Source organism: Myotis myotis, unplaced genomic scaffold (assembly GCF_014108235.1).
Source record: "Myotis myotis isolate mMyoMyo1 unplaced genomic scaffold, mMyoMyo1.p scaffold_m19_p_16, whole genome shotgun sequence".
Lineage (NCBI taxonomy): Eukaryota > Metazoa > Chordata > Mammalia > Chiroptera > Vespertilionidae > Myotis > Myotis myotis.
The window spans coordinates 44,203,013-44,219,812 of record NW_023416320.1 but is presented as its reverse complement, the minus strand read 5'-3'; the positions used below and the strand labels follow the sequence as shown (position 1 = coordinate 44,219,812).

Genomic DNA, 16,800 nt, shown 5'->3' with positions numbered 1-16,800 from the left:
TAGTTTTGAGATCTCAGCATCAACTTAAAGAAAATGCTTATATTTAAAAGAAAGCCTATTTCAAAATACGAATCCCTATCTTTAGTACAAAATAAAGTCATAAATTGGTATGTCGTATCATACAACATTCCTCTTGTTCCATGTGTATGCAAATGAAGGCGATGTGAAACTTAAGTTTTTAAAAAAGTGACTTACTCCACTCTTCAATTCTTTAAGCAATAAAAGTGCCTCAAGCCAAAAAGAAAAAAAGACAACTGATGCCAAGGTAAAAACAATGAAATTACATAAAATCGGTATGTGAATTTCATGGAAAAAAAGAAAACAAGGATATGTGTACTTCACTGAGTAGAAAAGATGTATTGCTTTTGGCAAATATGTCTACAAAACGCATTTTCATATGATAAATCATTTTCCCCATTCTCATCTTAAAATAAAAATTGTTAATTAAAAAACCTGAGTACCATAAAGTTGATTAGGAAGGCAATAAATTTCAAAATCACATGGAATTTATACTATCACAAAGATAGAAGGGATCAAGAGAATTTTGGTCCATATTTGAGAAGAAAAAATATAGTCTGAATAAACATTGTTTCTACTATATTCCAAAGCAACAAAACTAGAATCAAGTATAGTTATTTTAAAGCTTGGCACAGCAGTTAAAATTTGAAAAACACCCTTGTTATTTTAATAAAATAATTTTCAGTTTTATTTTTCCCCCCATACCCCTCCCCAACATGGGGACAACACAGTGTAAATTTCTGTAGCTGGTAGGGAATTTTCTTAGCACTTTGTGGAAACTGTTGGCTTTCAGAAACAGACAGGCTGATTTGAACCAAAAGTTAAGACAAAACACAGAATTGCAACAATAATAAAAAGCCATTTAGGAAGAGGATCAAGCCAAGCAGATAAGCAAACTTCATAAAATCAGCTTTCTGGGACTGTCCATCAAGTCAGTTCCCTAATTTCAAAAAGCCAAAGCAAAGCAAAGCAAAGCATGCTGACTTACATTGCTTCTTCAGTTCTCTCAGCTGTTGTTTAAACTGCACAAATTTTTCATTGTTTTGAAAGTCTGCATCAGAATTCTTATTCTGTAAAGCCAAAAATTTCTTCTCCACTAATAACTTTAGATCTGGTATGTTCTCTGGACGTTCTTCTTTTACCTGACAATGACAATAAAATTATCTTAGTTAAATGTTATCAATAACACAGTTTTGTAACATTATTTTTACTTCATCTCATTCAAATGAAAATACAATGAGGTAGAAAACAGAATCCCCTCACTAGAGAACCAAAGTGATTGGGACTTGTTCCAGGACAGATTGCTGGGAAAAATGGAGGGAATCATTCATCCCATCTACTCATCGCTTCCTTCTTCTTCTTCTTTTTTTTTTTTTTGCTAAATTTATTGGGGTGACATTAGTTAATGTTAATTAGTTAAAAAGATTATATATGTTTCAAGTGTACAATTCTGTAATATAGCACCCAAAGTTCAATCTCCTTCCATCACCCCCTTTACCCTTTCAACCTCTCCCCAGATAAGCACTTTACTGTTATCTTTGTCAATGAGTTTTTATTTGTTTTGTTTGTTCATTTGTTGATTTCTGTTTTGTTTTTATTTTTTGTTACTCCTCACCAAAGGATATTTCCATTGGATTTTAGAGAGAGTGAAAGGGAGGGGGGGAGAGAGAAACACTGATGTGAGAGAGACACATTGATTGGTTGCCTCCCACAGGAGCCTGAACCAGGGCTGGGGATCAAGCCTGCACCCAAGGTACGTGCCCTTAACCACAACTGAACGTGGCACCCTTCAGGCCACAGGATGACACTCTATCCACTGAGCCAAACCAGCCAGCACTGTTGCTTCCTGTTTTATATCTCACATAAGTGAAGTCATGTGGATCTTGTCCTTTTCTGACTTATTTTGCTTAGCATGATACCCTCAAGATACATCCATGTTGTCGCAAATGGCAATATTTCATCTTCTCTTACGGCTGAGTAGTATTCCACTGGCCCTAACTTGCCTTCTCCCCACAAATACTGGAGAAAAATGGCACACAGCCCAACGCTGTGAGCTCCACTGCACCAGAACCTGAGCACCACCTCTTCCTTCAACCCAGGTCTGCTCGGTGCCCTCCCCTGCTTCACCTGCAGCCACTCCACCCTCCATCTCATCACTCCTCCGTTCTGGCCCTCTGCATCAGCAGGTGAGAGTGGCTGCGACCTCACAAAAGAAGTTGAGACTTTAACCTTGAACTTCCTCTGCTGCCACAACAAGGAATAAATGCCTCCTATTCTGTTCAAAGCTAAATTCTCAATCTATTTTCTTGGTTTTCCTCCCAATATTTTATTATAAAAATTTCAAATGTGAAAACTTGAAAGAATTAATTGTATTTTACCATTCATCTACTTCCTGGATGCCACAATTAATGTTTTGCTATGAGTGCTTTATCACACATCTATTCATGTGTCCCTCTATCTATCCTCAACCTTGTTCTCAAGTTCATTCTGAATTCCATCTTCTTCATCTCCTGCAGAGCAAACTTTCCCCTGTAAGTGCTTTCCCCAAAGCCTTTAAATTGGTTCTTTACACCCATATTTAAAAACAAACAACCTCTTTAATCCCTGCCCACTCCCCTGCTATTTTCTCTCCAAGTCCAGATCCTTGAAAAAAAATCATCTGTACCCACTGTTTCTGCTTCCTCATCCTCATACATGACCCACCCCCATCGCTGCTGGCCCCCACTTCTCTGCAGTGGCTCTTCTTCAGGCCTTCATAATGGGTCCCTTGAATCATTGGCCTTTTCCTGATGCTCCTGCCACCAGGCAAAATTCACCAAATTCTCCCATGTGCCCTGATACGCTCTGGACAGATTTCTTCCACAGCTCCAGTAATATTCGATTGCACTTATTTTTACATGTTTCTTTTCCCTAATAACATGTAAACTCTTTGGAAAATGTCTCATTTATCACTGTGTTGCCAGCACCTAGCACATAGCAGATAGTACTCAATACATATGTACTCAATATATTTTAAAGGAATTAATCTGATTCACTCCAAATAGATTTACCCATTAAAACCCACATTTTATCAACTGTTAATAATTATTAGTAGAGCATAAAACACACTTTCTGAGCTGGAAGATAACTTGGAGATCATCTAACCTTGATACCTACCTTCTCCAATTTCATAAGCAAATAATATGATATAGAAGTTAAATGATTTATCTACTATCATCCAGTTAGTTAGAAGCAATGCTAAGCCTGTAAGATAGATACAAAAAATTATTGGTATTGATATAATCTTGCTTAATTGCTATGCATTTTAATTAGCTAATTCAAAAATGAAAATTAAGTATAAAATCAAAATGCTTAAATTTATATTTATAGTACAGAGTGAAGGAATTGATTGTGTTCTCATTGCATTGATGAAACTCTACCAGTGCTGGACCCACCAGCAAAGAGAGTTGTGGAAACATAGAGAGGCTTTAATGACAAGTCTTATACGTAATTTAAAGCCCTAGCTGGTGTTGCTCAGTGGATAGAGCATCAGCCTACAGACTGAAGGGTGCCAGGTTGGATTCCATTCAAGAGCACATGCCTGGGTTGCGGGCTCGATCCCCAGTAGGGGGTGTGCAAGAGGCAGCCGATCAATGATTCTCTCTCATCACTGACGTTTCTAAATACTCTTTTTATTTTTTAATATATTTTATTGATTTTTTTACAGAGAGGAAGGGAGAGGGATAGAGAGCCAGAAACATCAATGAGAAACATCGATCAGCTGACAGACTGTGTCTCTAACTCACTCAACATACTTAATTTTCCTAATTTAACTACAACCACAGCTGAAGAGATGGAGAGAAGGGGGAGGGAAGATAGAGGGAAAAGCATTTTGAGGTTGACAGCATGGCAATCTGAAATATGACTAGGAAAACCTGAATAAACCAAATTTAGTGATTCAGAGAACTTCTTCCCCACAGCCAGAACCTCAAGAGAACTGCTGCACAGCACATAAATTCATAGCAGCAGATATCTTCTCTGGAAATCTGATGCTACAGTTGGCATAGCTACACATTGCAAAAAGAATTACTGCACTCTAGCTTTAAAAACGAGCCGAAACCGGTTTGGCTCAGTGGATAGAGCGTCGGCCTGCGGACTGAAAGGTCCCAGGTTCGATTCCGGTCAAGGGCATGTACCTGGGTTGCGGGCACATCCCCAGTGGGGGGGGGTGCAGGGAGCAGCTGATCGATGTTTCTCTCTCATCGATGTTTCTAACTCTCTATCTCTCTTCCTTTCTCTCTGTAAAAAATCAATAAAATATATTAGAAAAACAAAACAAAACGAGAGCCTGCAAAATATCAAATTCATTATCTGTTTAAAACAATGCACTACATGGGGATCAACTATATTTTTAATGGTTTCTTGCTTTGTTTGTATCTTCAAGAGAAACAGATACATAATCCCAAGAGGGAAATAAAAAAGCCATTGGTTGGTGGCCGATCATAAGTGTCATGAAGTCTAAAAAAGGGAAGGAGAGCCCTCATTTTCTAGGACAAATTTAAAGTACCTCCAAGAACTTTGGGAGGGGAAGAGAGGATCTATTAGATCCCAAGCCACCCTCTCCCTAAGGACAAAGCCCTAGATACAGGACCTGACACCTCAGTGAATTAAAGCACTGGGTACACTAGTATGCTAAGGCTGTTAGTGAGCCACAGACTGGGTGGCTTTAACAGAAGAAATGATTTTCTCACAGATCTGGAGGCTAAATGTCTGAGACCAAGGTGATAGCTGGGTTGGTGTCTTCGGATGCCTCTCCCTTTGGCTTGAAGACAGCCATCTTCTTGTGTCATCACGTGGTCTTCCTTCTGTGTGTGACTGTGTTCAAATTCTCTCTTCTTATAAGGTCACCGGTCATATTGGATTAGTGCTCATTCCAATGACTTTATTTAAACTTAATCACAATTTAAAGCCCTGTCTGAGGTACTGGGGATTAGGGCTTCAACATAAGAATTTTCGAGGAACACAATTCAGCACATACACTGGATTAATATATTTTTTAAATATATTTTATTGATTTTTTACAGAGAGAACAGGAGAGGGACAGAGAACCAGAAACAATGATGAGAGAGAAACATCAATTCAGCTGCCTCCCCCACACTCCCCACTGGGGATGTGCCCACAACCAAGGCACATGCCCCCGACCGGAATCAAACCTGGGCCCCCCCCCCCCCCCCCCGCCAGTCCACAGGCCGATGCTCTATCCACTGAGCCAAACCAGTCAGGGCGGATTAATGAATTTTTAAAACAGAATTCTTTAAATAGTTTACAAATGATTAATCTTTATACCACTATAATTTTAAAATGATAGAACTACTGGGAAGTAAACTTAGCAGATATCATACAGACATAAGGAGAATTTCATACTGCCCTCAGGAGAGAAAAAGTCAAGTTTTAATGCATCACCCACTTACCCATCCAGTATTCAGTGAGTGCCCTCTATGTGCTAAGCAGTGTAGCTAAACAGGAGAGGAGACCAGAAAAGTGGATGGGAGCAGATGGTAAACAACTCTGGGAGCAGGCTATGCAAGTGAAATGCAGCAGAAAAGACACTAAAATATTTTAAGGATTAAAGCAATAACACCATGAGAACTTTTAAAAAAATTATTACTATGGTTAAAGTATTATAAGCTGCCCTACAGATAGAGAGGGAGAATGAGGTTAATGCTGTATGTTAACTAATGGCAGAGGGGCTGGCAGCCTGGTCCAATTATAAATGCTATTTGAGAAACAGAATGGCTGAGTCTTTTCGTGAGAGGAAGACCAGGACTGATGATGACTCTAAGACAGTCAATATTTAATATAACCAACTAGCTACTAACATTTTCTTGGGAAAAAAGGGGGCAATCCTGAATGCCTGTTTAACATCTCAGTGGAGAGATTAGAAGGCGGTCAGAAAGACATTTAAAATGAGAACATGGGAAGAAAAAGAACAGATGTGAAAGCAAAGAAGAAAGCCAGGAGTGAGGAATGTCACAGAGAAAGAAAAGAGAAAACTTCCATAGAGTGATGCTTGTTCTTTGGGAAAAATGATACAAGAGAGCTCAAGTAAGCTAAGGTCTAAAGAGAGACCACAGGACTTAAATACTAGGCACTCAGTACCGTGCACGGAAACTATTGATCTGTCTCAGCCTCACAGCCTGTGAAGCGGCGCTCAGGCAAGGCTTATTCCACTGGTGTCCAGGCCACAGCAGGTGCTCAAATGATGCTGATGAACAAGTGAATTACGGGGAGGACAAATTATGCTGCACTGAGATGACAAAAGAGATTCAGGGAGTTCTGTGTGAACAAATGAATACATTTTGGTGACAAAGGAAGGAGAGAGTGCAGGAAGTAGATCATGGGCAAGAGAGAGCTAAAGGGACTAGTTTATTTGCATAGAGGGTGACAGTAGCTTGAAGTGAAGTTGACATGATGGAGGAGAAAGAATATATCTCGGGATCCGATAGGTCTCGGTCCGCCCTATGCATGAATCTTAGGACAGTCCTGCTAGCTTCTAGACCAGTGATGGCGAACCTTTTGAGCTCGGCGTGTCAGCATTTTGAAAAACCCTAACTTAACTCTGGTGCCGTGTCACATAAAGAAATTTTTTGATATTTGCAACCATAGTAAAACAAAGACTTACATTTTTTATATTTATTTTAAATATTTAAATGCCATTTAAGAAAGAAAAATCAACCAATAAAATGTGTTCGAGTGTCACCTCTGACACGCGTGTCATAGGTTCGCCATCACTGTTCTAGACCTTGGATTTCTCTCCTTTCTTAATTAGGCACCAGGGATACCCACCTAAATGCTGCAAAGATTCAATTAAATCATGTTTGTGTTTAACTCTGGCATACAGAAATGTTAAGAAGCTTCAACTCTTTTCCTTCCAACTTTAGCACAGAGCTTAGCATGTCTGTGGACGCAGAAGGAGCCAATGGGGAAACAAGTCCAAAACATTAAGAGAAAGCAAGTAACAGATTTCAGCTGAGAAAATCATTCAAGTACTAGGACAAAAACTAGAGAAGGAAGAAGGTGACCTGCTGGGGAAGCGCAATAGTCTCTGCCTGGTGTCATAAGTGCCTCCAGGGCCGGGCAAGCAAGGATCTGAGAACCTGCCCCCAAAGTGTAGGACAACAGGAAGTGGTGAGGGCTGTGCTGAGTAGCAGGCACCAGCCCCAGGTGAGAGGAGGCGGCCACACAGCTCTGGATGACTGCTGCCTGTGAGAGAGCAAGCCCTGTTTTTAAAGAAAGGTTAGAAATCTAGATTGTTGTGAGACATTTTCTTGTTTTTAGAACAATATATAGTCCAAACAATACATCAGCCCACAGGCCATGAATGTGAAACCTCTATTTAATGCCAACAACATGTTTTAGACATAAAAATAAAAGTACTCTTGAGATCCACAGTATTTGGGGGGTGGGGGTGGAGGTGGGGGAGGTACTGCAATTCTCAGACTTCTTTCTACTTTAGTGATGAAATGTGGTCCTCTCAAGCAAGACAGAGAATAATGGGAAAAGATGGGTGTGGGGGAGAGAAAGGAAAGTAAAGAATCCCATTTTGACATGTTATTCCAAAGTATTTATGACCAAAAACTTGGGCTCTAGACTTGCGATTAAAAATAAGACTCTGCTACTCACTGAATGACCTTAGAAAAGTTACTAAATGCATCTAACCTTAGTTCCCTCACTTGTAAATAGAAAATAATAACAGTGTTCACCTCACAGTGTGGCTGAGAGGAAGAGATGAATGAAGCAGTAAGGCACAGAGCTGACTGTCACAGAGAATAAGCAATGAGTAGCGGCTATTGTTGTTGTTCTCATTTTGTGTGTCTCCAGGGGCTGGATGTACAGGTTTGCAGCTCAGCAAACTGACATGGAAATACCCATGTGGAGGGAATCAGTTCGGATTTCAGTGGAAACCGTGGAAATAAATGGGATCACCAGGGGACTAAATACATAGACACTAAAAAAGAACCAAGAATAGAACTCTGGAGAATGCCACACTTATGAAGCAGCTAGAAGAGTCTAAAAAGAAAAAGCACAAGAGTGAAAAAGACAACCAAAATAAAGTGTCCAAAAGTCTAGGAAAAATATCAGGATCTGTCAAATGCTGCGGAGAAATCAAGCTCATAAGGACTGAAAGTGTCCATTGGCCTCAGTGACGGGTCACTGGGGACTTTAGCAAGAGAGGTGCTGACTCCGAAATATCCAGGTCTTTGTCTAATGAACTGTTTCAGAAAGATGGAGCAGTGACTGGAAAACACACACAGAATCCCAAAAGTTCCATGAATTCTCCAACTGCTCAGTTTCAGCTCAAAATCACTTGTAAATGAGCATTTAAATGGAACCCAATGCTCCTGTGACTGCAATATCAATGAGGTGACTGTCAAGAACTCAGCCTGGTTGTTTTTAGGGAAAAAAGACAATGGTAGAATAAAAGGCGGAACTCAGTCCTTACCCACAGTGAGACTACATATTATTTTCAACATGCTTTAACCTAACTTTTCAAATATTTATATGATAATATACTTTATTTCTTTTAAATAAGACTGTGTGTGTGTGTGTATATATATATATGCAATGACTCAAAGTGTGTCATTTTACTGCCAGAGGGCAAAGTCAAGGTCTCCTCCAATTATCATTATTGCCTTATAGCCACCATCTCACTGGAAGGGAAGATCACAGAAGCTAAAGCTATTAATGGGCTGACTCATTCATACACTTTTGAATCATGTGAGAATCTAGCACAAAATCAGTCATTCTTGTAACTGAACCGAGACTCAGATGAATTTACTCTCTCCAACAGAGTCACTGTTAGATGTCAGGCTCCCAAAATAACTCTTGAGACTCACAGTATTTGGGGGGGTGGGTACTGCAATTCTCAGACTTCTTTCTGATTTATATTTTAGATATCACACAGCCTTTAGAAGTGTATTATGGGCACATAAGAGTGATAAGCAATTTGCTTTGTGTTCTGCTCAGTACACTAAGAATTCCAAGTTCTGAGTCAGAGTCAGCTTGGTCTAAGGCTATGGGGCCAGCTTTCATGCTGGGTATCCAGAAGAAATGGCCTAGCTGGTCCTAGAACATTCATTCAACAAATATTTACTGAATCCCAGTTAGGTACCAGGCATATGCTAAGCACTGAGACATTTATGGAAGCCGGCCCAGGCTTCTGACACACCACCAACCCAACTGGTCATGCACAGGGTGAATTTATATAGGCCAACACCGTCTCCACCTTTATACAGCAAAAAGGCTTGGTAACGTTTTTATTGAAAGGCATGTCCAGGCTAAGAATCATTATGCTTTCCGTGGCTAGAACCTAATTGCATGTACATGGGGAGACATATCACATTTTCTACAGAGTTTACTATACTGTCTTCGCTCTGTTTAAAAAAAAAATCACACACACTAATGATAACCAGCAGGAATTATACCCTTCATCTCATGCCAGTTTCTGTTGCCCATTGCACAACCTGCACTGAACTCTTTGGACCCAATTCTTTATAGTTGAGTGAGTTTCCCTGTGCCATTATTTAGTTTGACTTCTGACAAAACACTTAAGAGAGAATACTTCCTTGTTGAGCATTACCACACATCCCATGGACTTCACAGTTTGCCAAGGTGCTGTAACACACCATTAGTGAGCAGTGGCCACCAGACATGGAAACATCTTTCCTCCTTCAAGCCTTTCAGCAAAATGTTGAAAATGAAAAAACTTACGCAGTGCGAGAGAGCGCTACTGGCCTAGTCCTAATGGGCCAATCCTGTGGAGCAGCCGTTGTCTAACAGATGGCAGTTGAGTGAGGCAACCTGCCATCAATGTGCATCTGTTACTAAACATTCATGCTGTTGAAAATCACTCTAATTTCTCACGGCGCCATCCCCACTATAAGACTAGGACAAACAGGAGCCATAGCAATCACCTATTTACACAGAATGCAGCATTAAGATGATCATATCGGAGGCCAGGAAGGGGGTGGGGGTGACAAACTGTTGAATTTGTTCTGTTTTGGCAGAATTTAAAGACATGTGCATTATTTATTTATTCATCCATTCAATAAATATTTACCAAATGCCTACCCCACGCAGGCACGGTGAAAGGCGCTGGAGATGCAATGCAAACAGACTAACCTGGCCCCTGTTGTTCTCGTAGGGCTTGGGATCCAGTGGAGGAAACAAATATTATTCAAATAGTCAAACAAATATGCTACCACCAACTGTGCTGAGTGCTGGGAAGGAAACCTATCAGGTGCTAGGAGAGAGCATGTCACAGCGTAAACAGTGAGGACCTTTTTCATAGGCAACCTAAGCGCTGTACAATTTAAACACAGGCCATGCTGCAGGGAGGGTGGGACGAGGCTGCCTACTGTTGTTATTAACAACTACTGTGCACCTGCATAGCACCTTTCATCTGAGAGATGCAAAGCCTGACATACACAAGAACCATTATCCCAATTTTGCAGATGTGAGGAATGGGCAGCTCACAACAGTTAAGCGTCTTGCCCAAGGTCATACTGAGTCAGTGACAGATGGTTTCAACTCATTCAAACCCCCTTTCAACCTCATTTTGCTTTGCATGTGCTTCCAACAACTTTTATACCACAACTTAATTTTAGGAAAGCATACTTGATTTCAGGCATATATTCTCAAACTTCAGGGGTCATTTTGTAACTGGACAATCAAAGGGTCTGGGCTGCCTGTCACTACTTGAGCCAATTAGGCAGAGACAGAGTTGAATCATATATGAGTGTTTATTCCAATACTGCCGGCAGTATGGGAGAGTAGCAGGTCATCCACAAAAACTTGTTCTGGTGCCCCACCATAAGCCAGCTGCTTATATTGGGTAGAAGAACAAAGATTACATGGTAAATAGGCAAAAGGGTATGCCAAATGGGCAGTTCACAGGAAATGCAGGCTGGAGATTTTCAAAGGCCTGCAGGTATGCAAAGGCTGGGGTCTTCAAAGGGCTGGTGACATGCAAAAGGCTGGCAGCTCTGGTTTTGGCAACAAGATTGTTAATCTTTCCATGAAAACAGGCAGCTCCCAGATGGAGAGAATGTGCCGCATTTCCAGGTGAGCTCCCAGGTCCCACGTGCAACTCCCAGCCAGGTTAGAATGTGCTTTCTTTAATCAGAACAAGACAACCATGGTTAACAGAGCATTACTAATATTTCTAACAATTATAACTGGTCCCCAATATTCTATTTCTGTTCCTATCAATATGTTAGTTCTTATTCTGAATTTGAAATTGCCTTTCCTGTCCACAATACCTCTGTCAATCACAGAATTACTAAATGCCTTACTTATCATCACAGAATTTCACTTAAGATTTTGCAGTGAAGAAAGTACAGCAACGGGTTGATGCTAGTGGGATTTCCTGGTCTTACCAAGTACCCCATCATCCAGCAAGAGGATCTGTCAGAACGCTGTCACCTACTGAAGATTCAGTTCCAGTGCTACCTGAGCAACACCACCCCCTGAGGTTAGAGTGATGGCCCACAGGATGCTTGTAACGTGAATAATTCATGGCATTGTTTCTCCCACAGCCAGAACACATGGGCCAAGGAGCCAGGGGACAAAGGTAGAATTAGTTACACATCTCCTCCCCCTCATCACACCTAATGACCAACTTGCATTTGTCCCCATGGCTGTAACTCTAGTTCTGCTGGTTTAACAGTCTCAGCACCCAAGAAAAGAACGGTTTCACTAAGGGACTCACAATGCCTCCACTGAGCTGAAAGCTTAAACTGCAACCTAGAGATTTTGAGCTCTTCATGACACTCAACAGACAGACAAAAAGAGAGGTTACAGAAGTGGCTGGGACCATGAATCTTCATTATCAAGGGTAAACAGGGTTGCTGCTATAGAGTGAGAAAAGGGAGGTGTGTGTCTGGAAATAGGAATCCCCCAGATTTTTGCCATGTCTACTGGTAAAAGATAATGGAAGTCAGAAACAACTGCACACAGACAGAATATCAAGAACATAGATACCTCAACAATGAAAGCCCAGGTGTTATAGTCAGATAAAAACCTCTACCAGCTCAGAGTTGGCTGAGAGCAGAGAGAACATGAAATGGGTAGTAGAGAAAGGGAGTTTAAAATACCAACTGAGTTCAGGACCAACAGCAAAAGTTAAGACTAAAGTATCCACTCTTATTTCTTCTTTGGTTTGGCATGTACATCTTTATGTTTTTAACTGATTTATCCCTTTCCCTTTCTTCTAATCCTATATAATAAAAGCCTAATATGGGAATTGTCCCCTCGGGCAGTCGTTTGACCAGGAGTTCGACCACTCGCTATGATATGCGCTGACCACCAGGGGGCAGCGCACAACATGGAGGCATCGGCAACACAGTGGTGGCAGCAGGTGGCAGTGGAGGCACTGCTGGCCCCAATGGGCCCCAACAAGACCAGGACCACGGCAGGATGGTGGAGCAGGTGACAGGGTGGCACCAGGCCAAGGTGGGTGCGAGCAGGGGGCTGATCAGCAGCGGCAGTGACCAGCTGTGTCGGCAGCAGCGGCACTGAGGGAGCGGGGCCACTGCCTGGCTCCCAGGTGCTAAGCAAGCCGGGAGGGGGGCCCTGTCCCAATCAATAGCCCCACAGGCAGGATGGTGGAGCAGGTAAGGGGTTAGCACCAGGTCAAGGTGGGGTGTCAGGCAGGGCTGTGGGGCTGCGAGGCTGGGGGTGCAAGCTGGGGCCTGATCCCTGCAGGCCACCCCAAAAGACCCCACCCATGCACCAATTCGTGCACCAGGCTGCTAGTATTTTATAAAAAGTGAGTTTGTGGCTCATTAGTTATAGGGTGCCATTATGAAACAATAATAAAAGTCATAAGCATGGCCCCAATATTCAAGACTTGGAAACTGTAACTGATAAGATGTTGTTTCTTTCCTCCTTTTGTGGAAAGAGAGAGCATGTTTTTCACTGTTATGAGAGACAGCAATGTTACCAGGAAGCATTTTGTAGTTGTCACTGTTTGCAAATTTAAGTCTGGAAGAAGAGTGGATGCAACAGAGTTTGAGCAGCCAAGCTTGTTCATTGGTCCAGAATCTTTGGAACATCTTTCCAATGTTTGGGGAATTTCCCACCTTAGGAGTGATCCCTTACTGGGATAAGAACCAGCAATTCGTTTTCTCAGCCTCCTTTGCAGCAAGAACACAGACACGTCACCTTGGTCCTTTGCCTGTGGCCCATTGTCTGTGGGACTGCAGTATAAAAGGTGCCAATACAGCCTCTGAGACCAGATTACCAAGGGATTTAACCATTAAGTCCCAATTCTACCTCATACTAGCTGTGTAATCTTGGACAAGTTACTTAGCCTCTCAGAAATTTGATTTCTTCATCTATAACTCTGCCTAAATCATACGGTTGTATAAAGAATTTAGGAATCTGAAATCTAAACGCAGTAACTACTAGCCACATATGGTTATTTAAATCTAATTTAACACATTGCGCACCAGTAGTTTTATTGCTAGCTTTTTACCCAGCGGCCAGATAAGTTTCTATTGAATGAGTACAAAAAACATTTTACAAAGTATCATACTTTAAAAAGATATTAACTTGTAAGAACATGTAACAAAAAACTTCAAAATGCAATGGGTATTTAATTTTAAGACATGCCTTTAACATTTATGTAAAACACTGTGTAATATGAAAACACGAGAATGCTCATGATCCGCCCACAATCTGTTAAAATGAAATAAAATTAATAATTTCATGCCTCAGTCACACTGCCACATTTCAAGTACTCACATGCCACCTGCACCCAGTGGCTACCTTTTTACAATGCAGACAGAGAACACTGCCTTCACTGTAGAAAGTGCTACAGGAAAGTACTGACTCACAGAACACTTCCTGGCACCCAGTAAGCACTCAGATGGTAAATGCTGCTATTATTAGTAGGAGTGTTGTTTTCATTATCATTATCCTATCTAATAATAGACAAACATGGTAATTGACCATACCTTCCCTATGCCTTCATTGGCTAATCAGTGTGATATGCAAATTAACCACCAACAAAGATGGAGGCTAATTTGCACACTGCAGGCAGGGCGGACAGTGCCATCCGCCGCCCTGCCGCCTGCCGGGCCTGCAGTCCATGTGCGCGGCCCAGTCGGCGGGGCCTGCAGTCCGTGTGCGCGGACCAGCCGGCGGGGCCTGCAGTCCGTGTGTGCTGTCTGGCGGCCGGTGGTGCCTGCAGTCCGTGCGCGTGGCCCAGCTGGCGGGGCCTGCAGTCCGTGTGCGCAGCCCAGTCGGTGGGGCCTGCAGTCCGTGTGTGCTGTCCGGCGGCCAGCGGAGCCTGCAGTCCGTGTGCACGGCCCAGTCGGTGGGGCCTGCAGTCCATGTGTGCTGTCCGGCGGCCGGCGGGGCCTGCAGTCCGTGTGCGCGGCCCGACGGCCGGCAGGGCAGGGCACGGCAGATCGCGTTCCACCTGCCCTGTGCCCCGCCCTGCCCCACCCCCTGCCCGGCCGATAGAGATCCGCCCACCCCATCCCACCGCCCGCCGGGGCGGCGTGGCAGAGGGCCTGCCATCTGTGACTCAGCTCGGGATCCAGTCCTGCCATCTGCCACCCAGGGAGCCGGCCTAAGCCAGCAGGTGGTTATCTCCCAAGGGGTCCCAGACTGTGAGAGGGCACAGGTCCAGCTGAGGGACACCCCCAACCCCCTCACACCCCTACCCAACCCCCCCACCAGTGCACAAATTTTTGTGCACCTGGCCTCTAGTTTACACTATAGCCTTAGAAATCATTTATCTTATACCTATTGTTCTTCCCAACTACAGTGTAAGCTCCATGAGGGCCGGGACTTGCTCTCTTTTTTGTACTCCTGTATTCCTGGCAGCTAGAGCAGTGCATGGCCTCTAGTGGGCACTCAGGAAATACTTGTGACTTCTAAGTAGTTGTTAAGACATGAACTTACTAGTTTAACAGACCTACCAATGCAAGTTCCAGCTCCAGCACCGAAGTTTGTACCTTTGACAGCCTTTACCCAATTTTCCACATCTCTCACCTCTGGCAACTGCATTATCATCATCATTATTATAATAGCAAGTTTAAGATACAGCAGAATTTTAAAATCAGGTAGAGGAGATAGACAAGTAAGAGGCCATTAAATGGAGTCCTATAAGGATTGGCAGCAGTATCAACAGCAATAGCTGCTCTCAATGTAGTTTAGTTTACTAGTATTATGGGCAAGCTATCGAGCTAAGCACTTCACATGGATTATTTAATTTAATCTTCCCCAAACAAACAACCTAGGAAGTAAGAACCAACACATCCCTATATTACAGGTTAGGAAATCGAGGCTCAGAAGTGGTTTAACTGCAAGTAGTCAGAAGTCTCATCGGTGCTGGAGCTGGAACTTGCATTGGTAGGTCTGTTAAACTAGTAAGTCCATGTCTTAACAACTACTTAGAAGTCACAAGTATTTCCTGAGTGCCCACTAGAGGCCATGCACTGCTCTAGCTGCCAGGAATACAGGAGTACAAAAAAGAGAGCAAGTCCCGGCCCTCATGGAGCTTACACTGTAGTTGGGAAGAACAAAAAGAAAATACATAATTAGCTGGTGGTAGTAAGTGCTGTGAACAACAATAAAACAGGGTGGGATAGGTGAGCTCTTCTATGATGGACGGCCAAGGAAGGCTTCAATGAACAGATGTCATTTGAACAAAGACTTGAAGAAAATTAAAAAGGGCAGGAGAGTGAAAGGAGATGAGGTCAGAAGTAAAGATGGAGGGAGGGTGGGGCAGACCAGGGAGGCCATGTGTGGCCTTTAGCCTCTACTCTAGGAGAGAGATGGGAAGGAGTGAGAAGATCTGGTTTTCTTTTTCTTTTTTTACATTTTTTTTTACAAACCCTTGTGTCGAGGGCTGACTTTCAATAGATCGCAGCGAGGGAGCTGCTCTGCTACGTACGAAACCCTGAAACCCCGACCCAGAAGCAGGACGTCTATGAATGGTTTAGTGCAGGGGTGGGCAAACTTTTTGACTCGAGGGCCACAATGAGTTCTTAAACTGGACCGAGGGCCACAATGAGTTCTTAAACTGGACCAGAGGGCCGGAACAAAAGCATGGATGGAGTGTTTGTGTGAACTAATATAAATTCAAAGTAAACATCATTTTTTTTAGTTTTATTCATTTCAAACGGGTCGGATCCGGCCCGCGGGCCGTAGTTTGCCCACGGCTGGTTTAGTGCCAGGTTCCCCACGAACGTGCGCGTTGCGTGAAGGGCGTGGGGGTGGCCCCCTTTCCGGCCGCACCCCGTTTTCCAGGACAAAGGGCTCTCCGCACCAGACCCCAGAACCGATGCGCAGTGGGGGACCGACTATCCGAGGCCAACCGAGGCTCCCGCGGCGCTGCGTTACGCCTGGGCGGGATTCTGACTTAGAGGCGTCAGTCATAATCCCACAGATGGTAGCTTCGCCCCATTGGCTCCTCAGCCAAGCACATACACCAAATGTCTGAACCTGCGTGGTTTTCTTTTTTAAAGGATAATTGGCTGTTATGATAAGAATAGATTTAGGGGAGAAAGGACAAAAGCAAGAAACCAGTGAGAAGCTGGAAACCAGGTAATAGGCCACTGCAATCATCCAGGCAAAAGGTGGTGATGGTATGAATTAAGGTAATAGCTAAAGTAGCAGAGGTGGTCATGTTTTTGTTTTGTTTTTTGAAAAATATTTTTATTGATTTTTAGATAAAGAGGAAGGGAAAGGGATAGGAAGAGATAGAAACACTAATGAGAGAGGAATTCA

General features: G+C 43.0%; 1 protein-coding gene across 7 annotated transcripts in view; it reads right to left on the bottom strand.

The window, feature by feature from the left end:
- The window catches only part of NSMCE2 (NSE2 (MMS21) homolog, SMC5-SMC6 complex SUMO ligase), a 244,544-nt gene that overhangs the window by 156,010 nt on the left and 71,734 nt on the right, over positions 1–16,800 (bottom strand). For all 7 annotated transcript variants that reach the window (XM_036338694.1, XM_036338689.1, XM_036338695.1 and 4 more), the window contains one exon: positions 1,007–1,160. In XM_036338694.1, the coding sequence (XP_036194587.1) occupies positions 1,007–1,160 (154 nt within the window). The remainder of the gene's footprint in view (positions 1–1,006; positions 1,161–16,800) is intronic.